The following is a 22,091-nucleotide window of genomic DNA, read 5'->3' on the forward strand; positions in this document are numbered from 1 at the left end:
GGCCTAGACCCTTTTTCTGAAGAAGGGTCTAGGCCCGAAATGTCAGCTTTCCTGCTCCTCTGATGCTGCTTGGCCTGCTGTGTTCATCCAGCTCTACACCTTGTTACCTCTTTACTCTGGCGTGGCTGTCTTTGCCGCACTTGCTGCAGAGGAAGTCAATGGACTGAGAAAGTGCGCAATTGAGTGGCCTCTGTTCCCTCTGGCCGTCTTCCTGGGCAGCTGAGCTACCTGGCCCTGCTTGCCTCTTGCAATACCTTTCCAAAGAAATGGCTGCCAGAGCTTATGGCCATCAAGTCACTGTTGCCCAGTTTGTCAGTGTCAATGTGCATCAACATCATCTCTCACTTGTAGGTGTCTTTATAGATGAGGCATAGCCACTCAGCAGGTCTTGACCCAGTGATCAGTTCACTGTCCATAGTGTCTTTGGATACACAGCCCTTGTTCATCTGATGAAGGTGGCTGAGCCAGCGCAGATTATGGGCTAAGCATTGACCATATGCTTGGTGGATTTTAATACAATGTTCAAGCCAAGACTCACATTTCGAACTGATTCTGCCCAACATCAGGCCATCAAACAAATTCTCAGCAGCTTCTAGCTCTTCCATTAAAAATTAACATATGCTGTATCAACAAAGGCAAGTGTCCTCTAGACAAACAGTGACACGGGATTCAGCGGGTGGATTTCATCAAGCCAGTTTTAAATGTTTAAAAATTAATACTGAGAAAATAATGTGAAGGATGAGGAGCACAGCACAAAGAGATGACACAGCACAAGTTTGAAGAATGAGACAAGAAAAGAAATTGCTGGAGAAACTCAGCTGGTCTGGCAGCATCTGTGGCGAGAGAAACAGAGTTAACGTTTCAGGCCCAATGAGCTTTCTTCAGAACTCAATGGCGGCTAGGAAGTGGAGTTACATATACTGAAGACAGGGGATGTATAGGAGGTAAACAGTCCCCAAGCGGAAAATGGGGTGCTGTTCTTCCAGCTTGCATGGAGATTCGCTGGAGCACTGCAGCAGGCCCAAGACAGAAATGTTGGCCCTACCATCTTTTCCTAACTACCATCAGTTATTAAGAAGGGTCTCTAGGCTCAAAATGGTTAACTCTGCTTTCACTCCACAGATGCTACTAGACCTTCTGAGCTTCTCCAGCAATTTCTGTTTTTGGTTCAGGTTTCCCGCTGTTCCTTGTTTTATTTTAGAAGAATGAGAAGTGACCTCATTGAGACACATAAAACACTGTGAGATTTTGGTATGGCAGATGATGAGAGGTAGATTTCCCTGACTGTTGGATCTAGGACATGGGGCCACAGCCTCAGAATACGAGGTGAGCCATTTAGGATTGAGATGGAAGGAATTCCTTCAATCACAGAATTGTGGAGCTTTGGAATTCTCTACCTCAGAGAGCTGTGAATGCTCAGTTGCTCAGTATATTCAAGACAGACGGCAATAGATTGTTGGATACAGAAGTCATTAGGAGATATGGGGTAGTGTGGGAAGATAGGGTGGAAGTACACCATTAGTCATAATCAGATTGAAGGGCCAAATGGCCTATTCCTCCTCCTATTTCTTATGCTTTTACAGTCAAATAGAACAATTAAGATGAAGTAAATCAGGCTGTATCGATCAGGTGAAAGTTGAAGGTAAAGACCTCCTTAGCTTCACATAGCTAATTGGCTGGCTTTTAGTATTGCAAGGTTCTATGAAATTGTAAATTTATTCTGTAATTCACCAGAAATACGAACCTGAGGTAATCTTCAACACAGTTATGGGCAGCTAGTGGAAGACTCTTTAGACCAAATGGGTCTAACACACCTGTCAGCCAAGCCTTCCGAGGCCTTTGTCTGAAGCCATGCAGGCTGTGCCTGGTGGGATACTGTAAGGTTCCTTGTACTGGGTCCCAGCATTGTTTCAAGCCATTTCTCCTCACTGTGATTTGAAGCTCTGTAATGAAATCCCTCATTTCAAGGCTCTCTTTAAATGGATATGAATTGCACTCGCTACTTGTCGATCCTCTTGGAAATGGCAGAATAGACACAGGTCTGAATCATAAGGTGACCAATACAAGTGAGTCATAGTGGCCCAAAATCTCGCCCACTGTAGCTTTTATTTCCTCCTTTTGTTCCTCTGATGTTTTTATTGTTTTTGAGGAAATATGCAAGACTGGGAGCAGCTGTACAGTAAAGAACATCTTATTATTTAACATGTTAAAGGAGACTTACTGCCCACATCGGTGACTGAATAACTAAAATTGACCATCAGCCCATTATTTGAGCATCTCCTGTTTTCATCTATTTGAAAGATTGCAGCTGGAGGTGCCTGTTTCAAAGGGAATCTTATTTACCCAGTCCGACAGCTCTCCTATATCCTGAAAATGGACAGTTCTCGAGGAGCAACCCTGATATCCCGGAGGCCAATACAGGAAGATGAGGAGGCTATTCAGCCCTTTGAATTGATTGAATCCTTGAAAGTTCAGCCAGGCAATTAGATCATGGCTGATCTGGAACTCAATTTCATGTCCCTGTATGTTTGTCTTATCGCCGTATCCCTCGATACCCTCACCCGACACAGATGCATTTATCTCAATCTCATATCCTGTAGTTGTCCCAGCAACACAGCGTTCTCAGGGTGTTGGGGGGTGGGGGGTGGTGGGGGAGATGGTGGTTGTTGGTGCTGGGAACACAAGTAACTGAGAATTTCAGATTTAAATTTTTCATTTTAATATTATGTCCCATTGTTCTTGATTCCCCTAACACAGGAAATAATTTCTCCACAGCTACGGTGCTGAATCTTTCAAAATTTTAAGCACCACATCCAGACTATGCACCCCCTCCCTGCCAATCTTCTGGGAATACAGGCCAAGTTTATACAGCCTGTCCTCACAACTTAACTCTCGTGGCTCTGGTAGAACTCTAATGAATCTGCATTGCAATCCCTCCAAGGCCAGTGTATCCTTTGATTAAAAGGTTGGTTTATTTGTGCTGGATAACTGATAACCTTGCATTTATCAGCTTAAAAGATAACACTTTGCACAGAGTGATCACGTAGGTAGTGGGAGACCTCAGTGGTAAGCCGAGAATCTTGAAACATAGCTTTGGAGTCTCCGCAAAAGATGGTATTAATTTGACTCACTGTTTCCTCACAGCACTGTAGATGAACACATGTCTTTACCTGCTGTAAACTGCTATGGTTCAAGAAGGCAGCTCACCACCATCTTCTGAAGGGCAATTAGGGACAGGCAATAAATACTGTCCCAGCCAGTGACATCCACATCCCATGAACAAGAAAAGAAACCTCAGAGAAATTTTATTCTAACTTTGAAATAGGCTCTTCGCTACAAGCATTGAGATCAGAAAACCCACACAGTAGACTACCAATTGCGCAAGAAAATAGAGAACTCTTGTCAATTTTAAGATAAGGAACTCAGGCTCAGAACAGAACAATTTCTATCGAGCAGAAATTCTCCTTCCACATAGGCTCATGGATGACCTTTCTCGATGAGTTAACAGACATATCATTTGTATGATGGAAGGTGCAAAACAAAATAAAAATATCATTAAGATTGTTGGAGGTTTTGGAGTGGGGGGACACCTACTTCTCTTGCTGTATAAATTGTTACTGTGTTAGAAATTTGCCATTCATTTGTCTGACCAGATGGGTGCAGATAAAAAGCCTCAATAACCTGTCTCACTTTTCAGCAACACTCATGTGCTATCCTACCCCAAGTGACAATTTAATATAAGATTTTGAGTCTCCCAGAGCAAATGTTAAAATATTTAAAATACCTACGTGGGGTGGAAACTCAGCCTTGGCAAAAGATTTCTGGGCTGTAGCCTGTGAAGCAGAAGACTGTGGAACTCAGGGAAGTGATGGGTGAATGGAAAAATCAAGGCATCATTCATTGCCAGGTCCCTCACTCTAACTCATAGCGAAGGCAATGTTCAACACTTGACAGCCACCTCTGACCTGGGAGCACATCGCTCAGTTACCATTGGCTTCTGGACTCCAGCAGTAGGGAAAGGAACGGGAAAATTGAGCTGACAAACAGGAATTCAAACCCAGGCAGAACATGAGGCAGAAGAAGGAATGCTACAGAAATGAGACTGTTGAGCGAGGAAACACATTCGACGATACCAACCTTCTTTCTCTTTGGCAGGGATCTCGATTCAGCTGTTAGATCACATGGAGGCAGTGGACAGGGTCTGAAGCTGAAGGCCACGTCGCCACCAGAGGCTTCCTGCAGAAACAATTTCAACAGAGGGAGAAACATCGTGAATGGAAAGCAGTCCGAAAGCACGAATAGGGAAAGGCCACACTCTTTAGCCATATGAAGCAAATGACATTGTGTTTCGTGTTCCCCCAAATTTGAGTGGAAGTCAAGGGAAGGCACATGTTATAACCAAAACCTGACGGGAACAAACTGATTAAGATTGCAAACTTTGAGTTCAGTGCAAAACAATGTTGAATGCTGCAGTCATAACCTGGATTCGCCAAATGGTTCATTTCCCTATCCCGTTCGCCTTTAAAACTATTTATGTTAACTCAGCTCTAAGGCAATGGGCAGGAGATCAGTTGAGGCTCACAGCTGTAAATCATCAAGAGTGCATTGATACAAAAGCCTGCGTTGCCAAATACAAATAAAGGTAACTATTTTATTGGTGATCAAAATGTCATGTCTAATTGCACCACATTGCTGGCTTCTCTTTAAATTATTTACCACTCACAGTCAGGAAACCAATGTCAAACACTATCCCAGTTTAGCATGATTGGCAGCCTTTCAAATGGTCCTTTTTAGCATGATTTTATTACTTTGTTTGATTAATTACTAGAAGACTATCAGCTGTACTAACTCCTGTGTAACAGCCTAAAGAATTAGAGGTCAGACCATAATTGAACTAAACTTGTAGATGTGACGATTAAGTCATGACTTTCTACTTTTGGACTATGGACTGAAAAATGGACACTGCTGTAAAATGGAGATAGAACACAAGGCACTGTTTCCAGCTTTGGGAAAACAAGTGAATCCAACCGGGTGCATATGCAACAATTTTACTTTTTGGTGACATTGAGTCCAGACAAAATGGCACCATTTGTTATGGGTTCAGGAGAACTCAGTCTAGCAACAATGGCTGGTCATACAAATTCTCTAAGGAGGGTGAATCGAACAGACAGGAGCAAAGAGTTTTCTTAATGTTAGCTCCATCAACCTTTTCTCTCTGCCCCTTCTCTGTAACATTGCTCTCTCCAGCTTTCTGCTGCAACAGCAGAAATATACATTGAGAGGCGCTAAAAGAAATAATTCTAAAACACAAAGAAACAAGAAAGACCTCAGGTCCAAGCAAACAAGCAATGTATTACAGGCTGATTATTGCTGAGCAGATTACATCAAGGCATCATCAGATAATCAAAAGGATGTGTAACTAACCCATCTAGTTTTGTGATGAGGCACTGATGATACAGAGCTGTACTCTTCTGACAATTCCTTTCCCTCCACTCAAAACATTTGTGTTCATCTGTTTTTCTTCGTGTGTGCATGTGCACATTCACTTGTACTTGTGTGTATCTGTGTTGTCCAAGTAAGTGCATATGTCTGTACAAGTATGTGTGTATGAGAATTTGAAAAGGGTAAAGTTTAAGTTCCATAATTTAGAAATCCTGTTATTTTACTAGTTGTTAGCATTAAAAAAAATAAGAACTAGGAGCAGAAGTAGACAATTCAGCCCTTTAAGCCTGCTCCATTGTTCAATACGATTGTAGCTGATATCATCTCAGCCTCAACTATACTTTTTTGCCCTCTCTCCAAACTCCTTTCAATGCATTACTAATTTCAAATCTGCCTTATCTCATTCTAGTACAATGTCCCAACATACACTGCACTCTGGGATAGTGACTTCCACAGATTTGTGGCCCTTTGAGAGAAAGAATTTCTCCTCATCTGTAATTGAAATCTGCTACCCCTTTTCCTGCGACTTCATATTTCTAAAATGTTCCACAAGAGGAAACATTATTTATACGCCTACCTTGTTAATACCCTTTAGCATCGTATATACCTCAATTGGATATCCTTTCCTTTTTATAAAAGCTAAGAGAATAACAATAAATAGTTTTACTGTTACTGAAGGAATCTGGTGTGATTTGCTTCCATTCTGGGTAGCAGTTGGTCCAAGACGAAGTCAGTGATTATCCATTGCAGTTACCCAGTGATCATTCTGTAACCTGCTAGAGAAGGAGTGATGTCTACCTCAGCGCCACTTCACAAATCCATGACCTCTGACACAATGAAGGACATGGCCTGCAGGTACATGTGAACATCATCACCTCCAAGTTATCCTCCATATCACCCATCGTCCTGACCTGAAAATACCTTGCTGTTCTTTCGTAGTCCTGGATGTAAATCCAGGAACTCTTCCTAACAGCACCGTGGGTGCACCTTTACCACAGGGACTGCCGTGATTCAGGGATATGACCCAACATCACCTTTTCCTGGGAAATTTGTGACGGGCAATAAATATTGGACTTCAGGTAAACACCTCCCCCAGAAATATGGCCTGGGCTACAGTTCACAGCCTTTGACTCTTTGCCGTATTCTCTTGTGATCAATTGTACAATATTCGGGTAGAAGCCTCTTTTAAGATTCCCCTGACTGAGAAGCCTCATGGATGAGCTGTGGTTGGACCCACATTGAAGTAGCTTTACTTTTTTCTGTTATCTTGCCTCGTAAGCCGATTGGGTTCAAGGATAGGTCTTACCTGGTTTCAAGTCTTCAAGATGTTAACGGGAAAAGGCAGGGTAGATAAAGATAAACTATTTTCACTGGTTGGGGATTCTAGAACGAGGGGCATAGTCTAAACATTAGGGTCAGACCATTCAGGAGAGATTTTAGAAAGCACTTCTCTACAGAATGGGTGATAGATATTTGGAACTCTCCTTCACAGACAGCAGGCTATGCGAGATGAATTGTTAATTTAAATCAGAGATAGATATATTTTTGTTAAGCAAAGGTATTAAAGGGATGTGCATCTAAGACAGGTATATGGAGTTAGGCCACAGATCAGGCATGATCTCATTGAATGGTGGAACAAGCTTGAAGGGCTGAATGGCCTACACCTGTTCCTATGTTCCTTCCTCAGTCCAGTACCAAGCAGAAAATATTCCCATTGTTCTTGAATATGGCAATCACTAAGTGCAACCTCTGCTTCAATGACTTTATCTTGTTAATCACAAATTCATGAACTCGATGTCAGAGTCTCACATGTGCCAATTGTGCTTTCAGGGGTGCCTATAGAATCACTACAATATAACAGCAGGCCAATCAGCCCATCGAGTCCACACTGAAGAGCAGCCCACCCAGACCCACCTCCTTACCTTATCCCTGTAACCCTGTATTTCCCATGGCTAATCCCCCTAGCCTGGACACTGTGGGTAATTTAATATGGCCAATCTACCTAACCTGCACACCTTTGGACTGTGGGAGGAAACCCACACAGTCACGGGGAGAACGGCAAACTCTGCACAGACAGTTGCCTGAAGATGGAATTGAACACGGGTTCCTGGAGCTCTGAGGTAGCAGTGCTAACCACTGTGCCACTGTGCTGCCCCTGTAGTTAAGGCATGTGCAAGTAGACAGCACGCAGTTACAGGAGACTTCATGGCCACCATGCATTCACGCACTAATGGACAGGAATGAGTTCAATCAAACCTGGCATAAGGATTACTGAGGTGATTCACCACACAGGATGCATGGAGTCAGAGGTCAACCACATCCCACGTGCTCAATCGTCTGGTTGTGACCGGTGCTTCTGATTGGTCTGCCGTAAAACATAAATAGCCATGCTTCACTCAAGTTGTGGCAACTTCATTCACCAAGCATAACAGGCAGAAAGAGAATTCTCCCTTGCCTACAATCATGCAAAACACATTCATAGAATCATAGGAAAGATTTGGGACTGGTAATTCCTTTGAAGCACCAGTTTTCCAGTGGAATGAAATGGAATTTATAAATTTTTTTTTGAGAAAGAGGAACGGACGACAGCTGTCTAAGTACGAGCACCATACGGATTCTCTGTCACTATTTCCGGTTCCCCACCCTTAGAAGTGAAACTGAGGGAGTACGAAACATACTGTGAAGGTTTTGTAATATTTGAGTTGATATATTTTTAATTCATTCTTTTGTGGGATGTGGGTGTTGCTGGCAATGCCAGCATATGATGCCCACTCCTAATTGTCCTAAGTGACTTTTCAGGCCATTTCAAAGGGCAGTTAAGAGTCAACACATTTGCTTGGAACTGAGTCATGTGTCAACCCAATGGAGTAATGATCGCACATTTGCTTCCTAAAAGAATATGAGTGAACTCAATGGGACTTAAAAAAAAACAATGACAGTTGCACCATTATGAAGACTGCTTTTCAGACTTTGAACTTACTAATTACATGTAAATTCTACCAGATGCCATGGTGGAATTTGAACTCATGTCCTTGAAGGATTACAATAAAAGTTAGTACTGCAAATACTGGGAAGTCTGAAATAAGCATCTATAGAGAGAGAAATAGAGTTCATGTTTCAAGTTAACAAAGAGTAAAACAGGACTCAAAACGATAATTCTGTTTCTCTCTTCATCGATGCTGCCAGACCTGCTGAGTTTCTCCAGCACATTCTGTTTTTTCTCCCCGTAGTATTAGCCTGGGCCTCTGAGTACATTACCACTATTCCAGTGTCTCCCACTTGAGACTGAATTTCATCAAGGACTGGAGAAGACCAGCAGAGATGTAAACTCTCCTTTGTACAGATCAGTAACATGGATTGCCCTTGATAAAACAGGACGTATTTGTCCCATATTATGGTTTCACAAAGTTTTGAAACGTTTCGGACCCACGGAATTCTAAAATGAAGATAATGCTTGACTGGGCACCAATGTAGGTCATCGAGCACCAGGTGATAGGAGAATGGTATTTGGTGCAAGCTAAGACACCAAGTTTTGGAGGATCTCAAGTTTACAGAGAGTAGAATGTGGGAAATTAGCCAGGAGTGCATTGGAAATCCCCCAAGACTGTTGGAGAGTTTTAGCAGCAGAGACCAATCAAACTGCTGCTATAGAGGCAGAAACAGGAAGCTTCAGTATTGTTCAAATGTGTGGTTGGAAGCTGCGCATTCTTCGGTCGAAACAAATATTAGGGACCACTGTTGCTTTTGTACTTTCCATTCCTGATTTGGATTTAGGAACAAGTGACTGAATACTAACATTTTCAGATGATACCAAGCAGACAAGGAAGGATGCAGCCAACACTGAGGATGAATATAACTTCGGGTAAGACTGTGGACTGGACAGTTCCACACAAGTGAACAAAAATATGGTTAAATATATTTTGTTTATTTTTTCATGGGATTGTTGGCAAGGTCAGCATTTGTTGGCCAAATGCCAACTGAGTGACTGTATACAGCCACTTCAGAGTTACCTACAGGCCAGGCCAGGTAAAGATGGTAAATTGCCTTCCCAAAAGGACATTAGTGAACTGAATGGTATTTTATAACAATTTATGATTTACTAAGACTTGTACTCAATTCCTGATTTATTAACTGAATTTAAATTCAACCATCTGGCATGGGGGGGGTGGATTTGAACCCTTGTCCAGAGAATTGGTCAGGCCTTTGAATTACTGAAACATGATATTACCTCTACAGCATCATCTCCCCTAAAAATTGGGGGTAATGTGCTTCTGTTTGGAAAATTAGAGACATCACTTACACCTTAAGAAACAAAATGGGGAGGAAGAACAAGGGAATCAAGGGATTCAGGTAGGGAATCATTAAAATTAGTATTCCAAATTGCAAAACAATTAGTAACTTTTTTCTAGTGCAGCAATCATTTAGAAGATAAATTGTGGGGCTAACTAATCTGCACAAACATAGCACAGAAGATCAGCAGCAGTGTGGGACATGATCTGAATTGGCAAAACCTTCCTGATGAGATTTGTAAACTGCCCCAACAACTTATCTGATTGTTGAAGTCCAATGGGTGACAGATGAGCATCTTCACCCTGGCAAGGGTTTGAATGAAAGCCTTTACACTGGTTTGGATTCTACATTCCTTTGTCAAAGCAGAGTGTGTGGCATGTTGGCTGAGTGGTTAGCGCTGCTGCCTTACAGTGCCAGGGACCTGGGTTCAATTCCACCCTCATGTAACTGTCTGTGTGAAGTTTTCATGTTCACCCCGTGTCTGCATGGGTTTCCTCCCACAGTCAAAAGATCAGCAGGTTAGGGTGGATTGACCATGCTAAATTGCCCCTAGTGTCCAGGGATGTGTAGGCTAGGTGGGTTAGCCAGGGGAAATGCAGGGGTTACAGGGATTTGGTTGGGGGAACTCAGTCTGGGATCCTCATCAGAGGGTTGGTATGGACTGAATGGCCTGCTTCCACACTGTATGGGTTCTATTCTTTATGACAAGATGTATGATGTGCAAAGTACTGCGGATGCTGGAGTTGGGAAGTCAGGCCTGTGAGCCCCAGCTAACAGCTTAACATAGATTTCCAAATAGATTCTGTAAAATAACACAATTAGTGTTCTTTCTGTATTGTTGAATATGTCATTTTCAGGTACTAAAGAAAAACTCCCCTGTAGCGAAGAAGACTTAATGAAACAATAATTGTCTAACTATTACGGCACAGGTAACATCTTACACTGAGACAGGGGTCCCAAAGGGATTTCCCCTGATGAAACAGACCATCAAATCACACCTGGCCTTATTGCACTTATGCAGTGAGACTGAAAACAATTTCTGACCGATCTCAGTATATATGGTTTTGAAGCAGGGTCACTGGACCCAAAACGTTAACTCTGATTTCTCTCCATAGATGCTGCCAGACCTGCTGAGATTTTCAAGTTATTTCTATTTTTGTTTCAGACTTCCCAGCATCCCCAGTTCTTTCAGTTTTTTCAAATGTCATCTTGCGGCTGTGCAGGACATTGGTGAGGCCATTATTGGAATACTGCGTGCAATTCCAGTCTCCCTGCTATAGGAAAGATGTTGTGAAACTTGAAAGGGTTCAGAAAAGATTTACAAGGATGTCACCAGGGTTGGAGGGTTTGAGCAATAGGGAGAAGCTGGATAAGCTGGGGTTATTTTCCCTGGAGCGTCAGAGGCTGATGGTGACCTTTTTTGTGTTGCTTCCACAATTAAATGTCCTTCCGATGCTCACTCAAGGAATTGGCACTTAGGCAAGATGCATGATGGTGGGCAGTGTCTCTGAACTTGCATCCCAGACACAGATGGAACCTTCAAGGTGGAGAGAACGGAAAGAAAGGAAACAGAAACATCTTTGTTGTGCTATGAAAGACGGTGTTAGTATTGACTGAAATTAAGATAGTAATAACTGCCCAGTTAGAGTCATAGAGTCACAGAGATCCACAGCACAGAAACAGACCCTTCAGGCCAACTCATCCATGCCAACCAGATATCCTAAATAAATCTATTCCCATTTTCCAGCATTTGCCCCATATTCCTCTAAACCCTTATTCATATACCCATTCAGATGCCTTTTAAAAGTTGTAATTGTACCAGCCTCCACCAGTTCCTCTGGCAGCTCACTCCATACACGTACTGACCTCTGTGTGAAAAAGTTGGAGGGTCAGCTCGCTCTGTTGGCTGGACAGTTGATTGTAATGCTGCATGTGGGTTCAATTCCCGCACTGACTGAGGTTACCATGACAGACTCTCCTTCTCAACCTCTGCCCTCACTTGAGACGTGGTGAACCTTGGGTTAAACCATCACCAATGGTCTCTCCCTAGTGAGAGAGTAGTGTCATGATCCAGTAAGACTATGGTGATTTTAATAAGTGCCGAGTAAGTCCTGACCTGCTCAGCATTGCTGGGCTAAGGCTGGTTTGATATTAAAAAAAAGGAAACTCTAATGTAACAACAGTGCCTTAAAGGTCTGGGATGTTCTCAACCACTGATGGTTTACCTGTAATGAAAAGAGCTCGATGAGCATTCCTGTTGTAAAGCACAGGTCATCTTGTCCTTTTCAAAAAAAAAAGGAATGTTTTGAAGTGAATAAGGCCCCCTATTAAGAGCCTGTCTCTCTCTCTCTCTCTCTACCCCCCACTCCTCCGTCCTCTTCAAGAAGTTTGTCCTGCTCTTTCAAGCCTCTGTTCCATCTCTCTCCCAAGTTGACATCCAAGCAGATTTAGCACGAGGAGCACATAATGTACCCAAAGCCCCTTATAATCAGAAATAACGCCTTCTTTGAATGCATCAGTCCCTGGAGATCCACCAAGTGACACCAACACCAACTGTTCCATACGCTCAACTGAAAGTAATCAGCACCTGATCTATAATTTTCTATAAGTTGTGATGATAGCACTGGCTGCAGCTCCTGTTGTTGAACATTGTGTTTAACTGTGCGAGGTAACAACAGGGCAGTGACTGGAGCGGCGACATGGAAAAGGGTAACAATTCCGCACAATGGACAGCCTGAAATCACAACCTAACCCACATTGCATACTCACAGTGTACACTCTTAATGCGTGTGCTAACGGCCTCACTGTGATTGTGGAGCCCAGTTTGCAGCGGTTGTGCTTGAGCTGTCTCGAGTTGCCAGGTTTTTCACAGGCAAACCAATCTTCCTCAGTTCTATTAGCGTTCAGTGATGGTGAATGAGCTTAGTGCAAGGTCAGCCTGAAATGTGTAACATCGTTACACAGACTGACCGGAGCGAGACAGTATCATGTCTTCATGGCTAAGGGTTTCATTTCAAAAATCCTGATTTGGCTGTAAAGGAAATTATGGATCATGAAAGGTGCTACGTAAATGCAAGTTACTTATCTATTACTTGTGCAGTGGGAGATTTTTCACACACAGAGAGAAAATGCCATTTAGAGTCATAGAGTCATAGAGTCATAGAGATATACAGCACGGAAACAGACCCTTCAGTCCAATTCATCCTTGCTGACCAGATATCCTAAATTAATCTAGTCCCATTTGCCAGTATTTAGCCCATATCCCTCTAAACCCTTCCTATTCATGTACCCATCCAGGATGCCTTTTAAATGTTAGAGACAACAAGGTGCAGGGCTGGATGAACACAGCAGGCCAAGCAGCATCATAGGAGCAGAAAGGCTGACGTTTCGGGCCTAGACCCTTCATCAGAAATGGGGGAGGGGAAGGGGGTTCTGAAATAAATAGGGAGAGAGGGGGAGGCGGATAGAAGATGGATAGAGGAGAAGATAGGTGGAGAGGAAACAGACAGGTCGAAGAGGCGGGGATGGAGCCAGTAAAGGTGAGTGTAGGTGGGGAGTTAGGGAGGGGATAGGTCAGTCCAGGGAGGACGGACAGGTCAAGGGGGCGGGATGAGGTTAGTCGGTAGGAGATGGGGGTGCGGCTTGAGGTGGGAGGAGGGGATAGGTGGGAGGAAGAACAGGTTAGGGAGGCGGGGACGAGCTGGACTGGTTTTGGGATGCCTTTTATAATCCCGCCCTTTTGTAATAAATGCCAGTGCCTTTCTTAATATATGCTGCACCTGCATACCTACTTTCTGTGATTCTTGCACACAGACACCCAGATCCCTGAATCACTGATGCACTTTGAATCTACTTCCCATTTAAATAATGATTTGCCTTTTTATTTTCCTGGCCAAAATGGACAACCTCGCACTTATCCACATTAAACTCCATCTGCCAGATTCTGGCCCATTCTCCTAGCCTTCCAATATCCAGGAGCAGGCCTGAAGGACTGAGTGGCTTACTCTTGTGTCTTGTTCATATGGATTCTATAGGCCTCTGACTAGATGGGAAAAATATTGAGGAACAAATTGGCAAAAAAAATTACAGAGGTGCAAAAATGATCGCGTAGATATGATGACTACTTTACATTCTCTAATATAAATTGGGATAGTCAGAGTGGAAAAGCAAAGATGGGAAAAGATTTCTGAACTGCTTTCAGGAGAATTTTTAGATGGGGATATTATCAGTACATGAAGCATTGAAAGATGAGTTTCTCGGGATTGCAGTGGGACAACTGGCCAAGTATCAGTGCCAGGTTCCAAAATAAATAAGAAAGTGCTAGAGAAACCCAGCTTCTGGATTACAACAGCAGGGACATTATCACTGTCGACCTCTTTCCTACTGAGGAAACAGAGGGTTAAAGCAGCAGAGACACTGGCCATAATTTTCCAAATTTTCTTAAATCACGAGGAGTGAAGACCTGCGAATGTTTCACTCTTGTTCAAGCCCTGAGTGATCTCCAATGGAGTCTTGAAGAGCAACTGAAACAGGGTGTGCTGTTGAGTCTGGGCAGGCTGAAATGCTCGGGAGAATTTCTATCTCTTGTATTGGCATTAGCACTTGCCGCTGATTCACTTTCCACCAAAGGACATCATCATAGAATATGATGAATATCTTTATCATAGAATATGTTGGCAATGCCAGTGACAGCATTCAACAAAATCTTGCATTCAGACACTGTAAAACTAAATTGGACACCCATCTACATGAGGCAAATATGAGGCAGGTGACATCAAGCTCAGATAAAAAGTTGGACTTTCAGCTGCATCTTAAATTTGGACAGATTTAGGGAGGGAATTCCAGAACTTAGTATAAATGCAGCTGAAGACACTCACACCAACCATGATGCACAAGAAGCTAGAACTGGAGGAGGGCTTGGATTTTTTTTCAACAACAGACCCGTTACCAAGCTAAACAGGCAACGTTGCTCAGAATAACTGCATAAGATTGATTAAACTGTACAGGTGTACATTAAGTAGGTTATTTTAAGTCAAAGCACGTGGCAGGTTGGAAATGAGTCAAGGGAATTTTAGTGATCTGAGAGAGTCTATTTTGGTTTCTATTTTATTTAAAGGATTGAGGCAATTGCATTTCTGTCTGAACACAAAGTTGTTTATGTCTTTCCTCATGTTGCCCACATTAATCTGACCTTGAACAAGGCATTTTGATTCCAGTTCCTTGGATTAATATGCAGAGTGCCAAACCCAAACACTAAAGTGGATCATTAATCCTCAAGACATTTGCTACCATGAAATAATGTGGGATCTGAACTTATTGCAATTACAGAATGCACTAGATTTGTTTGGAAAATAGCCATGGAGAGACAAGAAAAGCTGGGATTGTTTACTCAGAGAAGAGGGGAGATATAACAGACGTGTTCAAAATTATGAATGGCTCCCAGAAAATAAACAAGGTGAAACTATTGTACAGGCAAGAGACTCGATACGAGACAAAAGAACCAGGGGATGGATAAGGTTTATTTTTAACTGGGTGTTGTTATGATTGGGAATGTGCTGCTTGATAGGGCAGTAGAAGCAGATTAAACATTAATTTTCAAAAGGGAAAAATGCAGCACTGTGGGGTAAGAATGGGGCCGAAGGGAATTGGACTGTACATCTGTAATGCTCTTTTGAAGAGCCAGCAGGTCATGATGGGCTTAATGGCCTTGGTTGCAATGTAAAATTCAATGATAAGATCATTGGCAACAGTCTTTCTTCTAAAAGAAAAGCCTAGTCAACTTTTCCATCCAATCAGAAAAGGCATTTTATCTGTAAAATTATTACACTGCCATTGTTGATAAGTTGTCTTAAAAATCTAATCAGTGTGCAAACAGAAGTGTATCCAATCTGTGGGAACGTACATCTTGTTTTGAACAAGCACAGCTTTTATTCAAACCATGTAGCTTATAAAACACCTCAGCCAACTATATGTCATCTAACGCAAAGACAAATCTATCCCATGGGTTTACTTCCTTGCAGCCTTGGTGTGTGAATGATAGATGGATTCCATCCAGCTTCAAAGCTCTCATATTGACTACCACACCACTTGGTATCAAGCCAAGGACTGCACTTTTAATTGTATCACAAACTGTTAGATGTTTAAAAACATCTGTGGGAGCTTTTACAGAAACAGGTTAACCTTCATGACATGCATGAAAGATGCTAATCTCCCAACTGAGGCTTTTATTATATGTCTCTGTTCTGTCACCCCAGAGAGGGAATAGACAACAGAATTACAAGCCGAGTGAATATCAGCACTGTAAACACAACAAAGTGTGGCTATTTTGGAGTTTTCTTCGGACATCGTAAATAGTTTTTAAATTTACAACACAACATTTGGCCTGACTGGCGGCTCCCACCCTAACCCTGGATCGTGGTATTCAGGGAGTTTGAGTTGCTGTGTCAAGATACACAATGAAACCTGGAGCTACGGTAGAGGATCCAATGTTTTTTCCATCACATGGCTGCTGCTCTTACCACCTGCCATTGGCGTGTCCTGCAAGGATTTGCAGGTTGACCCTTAACCCGGTTGACTACATTATGAGTGTACCCTGTTTAGCCATCATGTTCCAGGGTACAACTTACACCTGAAGCTTTTGTCTCAGAGTCAGGACTGCTACCATTGCACCACAGGAGCTCCATTGATTTTGTTTCCCAGAATTGGCAATTCACCTCAACTATTCCCAGTGAGAACAAGGCCCACACTTCCCATACCCAGAATTTTGCATTTGCCACCATCTTCTTTTTATGATCACACATGAGGAACTTTCTTTTTATGTCTACGCTATCGAACTCCTTCATCATTTTAAAGGTGTATATCAGTTCAGGTCACCCCTCTTTATTAGAGAGGAGACCATCAATAAATCAACTTAACTAATGTTGCCTTTCAATGACGCCATCTCACATCATAGAACATAGAACATAGAACATAGAACATTACAGCGCAGTACAGACCCTTCGGCCCTCGATGTTGCGCCGACCTGTGAAACCAATCTGAAGCCCATCTAACCTAAACTATTCCATTATCATCCATATGTTTATCCAATGACCATTTAAATGCCCTTAAAGTGGGCGAGTCTACTATTTTTGCAGGCAGGGCATTCCACGCCCTTACTACTCTCTGAGTAAAGAACCTACCTCTGACATCTGTCCTATATCTATCACCCCTCAATTTCAAGCTATGTCCCCTCATGCTAGCCATCAGCATCCGAGGAAAAAGGCTCCCACTGTCCACCCTATCTAATCCTCTGATCATCTTGTATGTCTCTATCAAGTCACCTCTTAACCTTCTTCTCTCTAACGAAAACAGCCTCAAAACCCTCGGCCTTTCCTCATAAGACCTTCCCTCCATACCAGGCAACATCCTGGTAAATCTCCTCTGCACCCTTTCCAATGCTTCCACATCCTTCCTATAATGCGGTGACCAGAACTGTACGCAATACTCCAAGTGCGGCCGCACCAGAGTTTTGTACAGCTGCAACATGACCTCATGGCTCCGAAACTCAATCCCTCTATCAATAAAACCTAACATACTGTACGCCTTCTTAACAACGCTATCAACCTGGGTGGCAACTTTCAGTGATCTATGCACATGGACACCGAGATCTTTCTGCTCATCCACACTACCAAGAATCTTACCATTAGCCCAGTACTCTGTATTCCTGTTACTCCTTCCAAAGTGAATCACCTCACACTTTTCCACATTAAACTCCATTTGCCACCTCTCAGCCCAGCTCTGCAGCTTATCTATGTCCCTCTGTAACCTACAACATCCTTCTGCATTATCCACAACTCCACCGACTTTGGTGTCATCCGCAAATTTACTAACCCATCCTTCTACGCCCTCATCCAGGTCATTTATAAAAATGACAAACAGCAGTGGCCCCAAAACAGATCCTTGAGGTACACCACTAGTAACTGAACTCCAGGATGAACATTTCCCATCAACCACCACCCTCTGTCTTCTTACAGCTAGCCAATTTCTGATCCAAACCGCTAAATCACCCTCAATCCCATGCCTCCGTATTTTCTGCAATAGCCTACCATGGGGAACCTTATCAAACGCTTTACTGAAATCCAAATACACCACATCAACCGCTTTACCCTCATCCACCTGTTTGGTCACCTTCTCGAAGAACTCAATAAGGTTTGTGAGGCACGACCTACCCTTCACAAAACCGTGTTGACTATCCCTAATCAAATTATTCCTTTCTAGATGATTATAAATCCTATCTCTTATAATCCTTTCCAACACTTTACCCACAACCGAAGTAAGGCTCACTGGTCTAGAATTACCAGGGTTGTCTCTACTCCCCTTCTTGAACAAGGGGACAACATTTGCTAGTCTCCAGTCTTCTGGCACTATTCCTGAAGACAATGACGACATAAAGATCAAAGCCAAAGGCTCTGCAATCTCCTCTCTAGCTTCCCAGAGAATCCTAGGATAAATCCCATCCGGCCCAGGGGACTTATCTATTTTCACACCTTCCAGAATTGCTAACACCTCCTCCTTATGAACCTCAATCCCGTCTAGTCTAATAGACTGTATCTCAGTATTCTCCTCGACTACATTGTCTTTTTCCTGCGTGAATACTGACGAAAAATATTCATTTAGCTAACCATAAAGCACACCCCCCACACCCAGGTAAATAACCCAGTTCTGGTCATGTCAGCAAGACCTGACTATATCACAGTTTGTCGATATCCAAGGGAATTTATGCTGAAGCAAGTCTCTTGTCTGTCATCATTAAATACCTCTTATGGCAGTTATTCATTTCACCACATCTCTATCCTCAAGATTTCACTGCTGCACCGATTTCAGATTAGCTTTGCGCCTATCCACTGGTTTTGGGATGGGAGTAACTGTGGAAAAGAGGTCAGCACCATGGTCCAATCTGCCCCTTGGGCTTGGCTTGCCCTCGCCACTTTCATGTTGAATCAGTTGGTCATCCTTATCTGCTCTTCTGAAGCAGTAATCTGGGTTTAGTCGTGACAACAGCTCTTTATTCATTATATGTGCACATCTACAGTGCGGGGGTGGGGGGTTAGCTAAGTTGACCGGACTGCTGATTTGCTAAGCAAAGTGACTCCAACAGTGTGGGTTCAAATCCCACACCAACTTAGGTTATTCTCCTTCTTAATTTCTCTCTTCACCTGAGGTTCAGGTTTAACCAGCCCCAGTTGGCTCCTTCTCATGAGAGAAAGGGACTATGGCAACTTGACCTAACCTATACATGACTACAGTCCTGCAATCCTTGGAATTGAACACAAAAACAGAAATTGCTGGGAAAAGTCAGCAGGTCTGGCAGCATTTGAACTCATCTAAAGAAAGGCGACCAGACGCAAAACATTAACTCTGATTTCTATCCACAGATGCTGCCAGGCCTGCTGAGCTTTTCCTGCAATTTCTGTTTTTGTTTCTGATTTCCAGAAACTGATTTCAGTTTGAAACATACAAGTCGGACCAGGATGTCTCAAACGCATATTTTGCTGGTTTTTCCCTCTGACAATTCAATAAAAGGACAAAACTTTAAGCACAATTTTGTGTCTCATTAACTAGTGTTACATTCCTGGGTCCTTTCTGACTGTTCCTACTCAAGGTTACAATGTCCGAGTTCATTTCTATCAATTTTTTGTTTTGCAATGTTATTGAGCAGAGAGAGTTCCTGTAGGTGTTGGTGATCATGCATTGGTAACTTGAACAGCCATGTTGGTCTTTGGACAAAGGCACCTGATTTGAAGGTATTAGGGCTGCTGGAGAACACAGTGGAAACACAGGAGCACAGATCATTCTGTTAACGCACTCTTCAGTGTACCACTTCCCAACTACGGATACCCTACTAACCCCTTTCTAATCCATCATAACAGCAGAGTGTTCCTCCTTATCATGTTGAAGGCATTTATTCCATGGTGGTTTTATTTGCTGAGCCAATTGCTGAATAACGTTACGCAGCCTATCACAAAGTGAAAGGCATCAACTGTAGCTCTGGTGGTGGCAATGGTGCTTTTGCATCTCCAGGTCCTGTTTCAAGTCTCACTCCGGGGAGCCATGCATCTGATGTATCGGTGCAGTACTGAGGAAGTGCTGCATTGTTGGCAATGTTACTTTTTTGATAAGATGTTCAACAGAGAGCCTATTGCAGTTTCTTGCATTGCAACAGTGACTATACTTCAAATGCATTTAGTAACATGGAAAATAGAGGGCACTGGAAGAGACCATGCAGTCTATTCTACCCATACCATACGGAAAAAAACGCAGCCAAGGGTCTGCAGCCCTGTCAGTTACAGGGCAGACCGGTTTGACAGACTGGGTTTGTCTCTATTGCAGTTTAGAAGAATGAGTGGTAGCTTGACTAAAATGGTCTTGACAAGGTGGATGTGTAAATAGACTTTCCTATTGTGGGTGAATCCAGAATGAGGGAGCTGTTTAAATATTAGGCTTTGCCATTTTAGGACAGAGATGAGGAGAAATGTTTTTCTCTCAGAGCTTTGTTTGACTTTGGAACTCTCTGCCACAGAAGGCTGGGGAGGTGGGAGACATTGAATATTTTTAAGGCAGAGGTAGATAGATTTTGGTTAGGCGGGGGAATCAAAGTTACCAGGGTAGATTAGAATGTAGAATCTGGAACACAAACAGATCAACAATGATCTTAGTGAATGATGGATCAGGTTTGAGGGGCCGAACGGCCTAATCTTGTTTCAATTCATGCGTTACAGCATGTTACAGCACTTCAGTCCAATCATATATCTGTGTACTTTTTACATGACATGAAGGTTTCTGCCTTTACCACCCCTTCAGGTAATGAGTTTGAAACTCCCTCTACTTTCTCGATGTAAATGTATCACTCAGATTCTAATTTAATTCTGCCAATTAATTTAAATCTGTGCTCCCTGGTTATTGGACACGCGAAGAGAAATAAGTCATTTCTATCCACTATTTCTAGCGTTCTCATTATTTTGTGCACCTCAATTAAATCTCCCTTCAGCCTCCTCTGTTCCAAAGAAAGCAGTCCCATCACCTGTCCATTGTTAGAATTTTCCATTCTTTTTCCCATCCTTGTTTGTCCCCTGTCTATCATCCCTCCACAACTGCAGTGACTAGAATTCAGAACTTTACCAAAGATAAGACCTTCCAAATGCATGACCGCTTCCATCTAGATGGACAAGGACATGGGAACACAACCAAGTTCCCCTCCAAGCCACTCACCATCCCGACTTGGAAATATATCATTGTTCCTTCAATGTCACTGAGTTGAAATCCTGAAATTGTGGGTCAACCCACAGCACATGGACTGTATTGGCTCAGGAAGGCAACTCACCATCACCCTTCGCAAGGGCAATGAGTGATGGGCAATAAATGGAAGCCCAGCCAGCATCCACATCCCACCAGCGAATAAACAAAAATGAACCAGAAACAGTACTTTAGCTGTGGGGTAACTTAATTTGATTATGAATCTCTTTAGAATGTCCTGAGTTTGCGAGGGACACTACAGTGCAAATCTATCTTCTGGGCAGTTCACTGCACCCTGACCTGGGCTGATGTCTTCATTATATTTTTTTTCTGGTCCAGCTCCTGGATTTGTCAAAGGGCTCATCATATCTGGTGAAGGAACTTGGCCACCCAGCAGCAAGCAGAGCCTTGTGGAAAGTATCGAGAGTCATGACCGCAGCCTCTCACAGCACCTGCAGCTGTTTCTGCGGCCCAAAAACACAAATGTTTCAGTGCTATACCTGACTAGACCAGCCAATGTCTTCCTTATCCTTGACACTGTTTCAAGGACTGGCTGCTTGGAACTGCCAGAAATTCTCAAGCCTGGAACTAATACGTCTTTGTCAGATGAAGGTATTGGGGGACAACAGAGGCTAGTTATAGATCAGCCATGATCTATCCGAATGCAGGAACAGCTCAGAAAGTCTGAATGACCTCTTCCCGCTCCTATTAAAATTTTCTTCCTTCTCTCACTTTCACAAAGCCTTCCATAAAAGTATTGCTAAATAAGGATCTACGAGGTCAGTATGTTCTAATGACTCTTGATTAGCGAGCTACTGATTGATGCACTAAGCCTGCAGATTTCGAAATCCACACATGACAGTCTATGCCAATTGTGGCATTAACTAAACATAACTTGATTACAAGGCTTCAAAGATTGAAGTAAGGTTTATTTTCTGAAAAACAACTCAGTGACACCAAGTAACCATGTCCATTGTCACAGTTAATATCTCAACTTTACTGTGCTGACCTTATCCTTTTTCAGTAAGGAATTGGGAACGTAGATGACTCAGTGACTGTTTTGTGTTGGTGATCTCGATTTGAATCCA

At 42.8% G+C, this 22,091-nt stretch overlaps 1 protein-coding gene across 4 annotated transcripts in view; it reads right to left on the bottom strand.

Moving 5' to 3' along the window:
- fam13a (family with sequence similarity 13 member A) overlaps positions 1–22,091 on the bottom strand; it is a 189,161-nt gene that overhangs the window by 103,870 nt on the left and 63,200 nt on the right. For all 4 annotated transcript variants that reach the window (XR_007263291.1, XM_048603250.1, XM_048603264.1 and 1 more), the window contains one exon: positions 4,138–4,236. Coding sequence is in view for 3 of the 4 variants with exons in the window: in XM_048603250.1 (XP_048459207.1) it covers positions 4,138–4,236 (99 nt within the window). In the remaining variant the exon portion in view is untranslated. The remainder of the gene's footprint in view (positions 1–4,137; positions 4,237–22,091) is intronic.

The sequence above is a fragment of the Rhincodon typus genome, chromosome 1, assembly GCF_021869965.1.
Source record: "Rhincodon typus isolate 14 chromosome 1, sRhiTyp1.1, whole genome shotgun sequence".
Classification (NCBI taxonomy): domain Eukaryota; kingdom Metazoa; phylum Chordata; class Chondrichthyes; order Orectolobiformes; family Rhincodontidae; genus Rhincodon; species Rhincodon typus.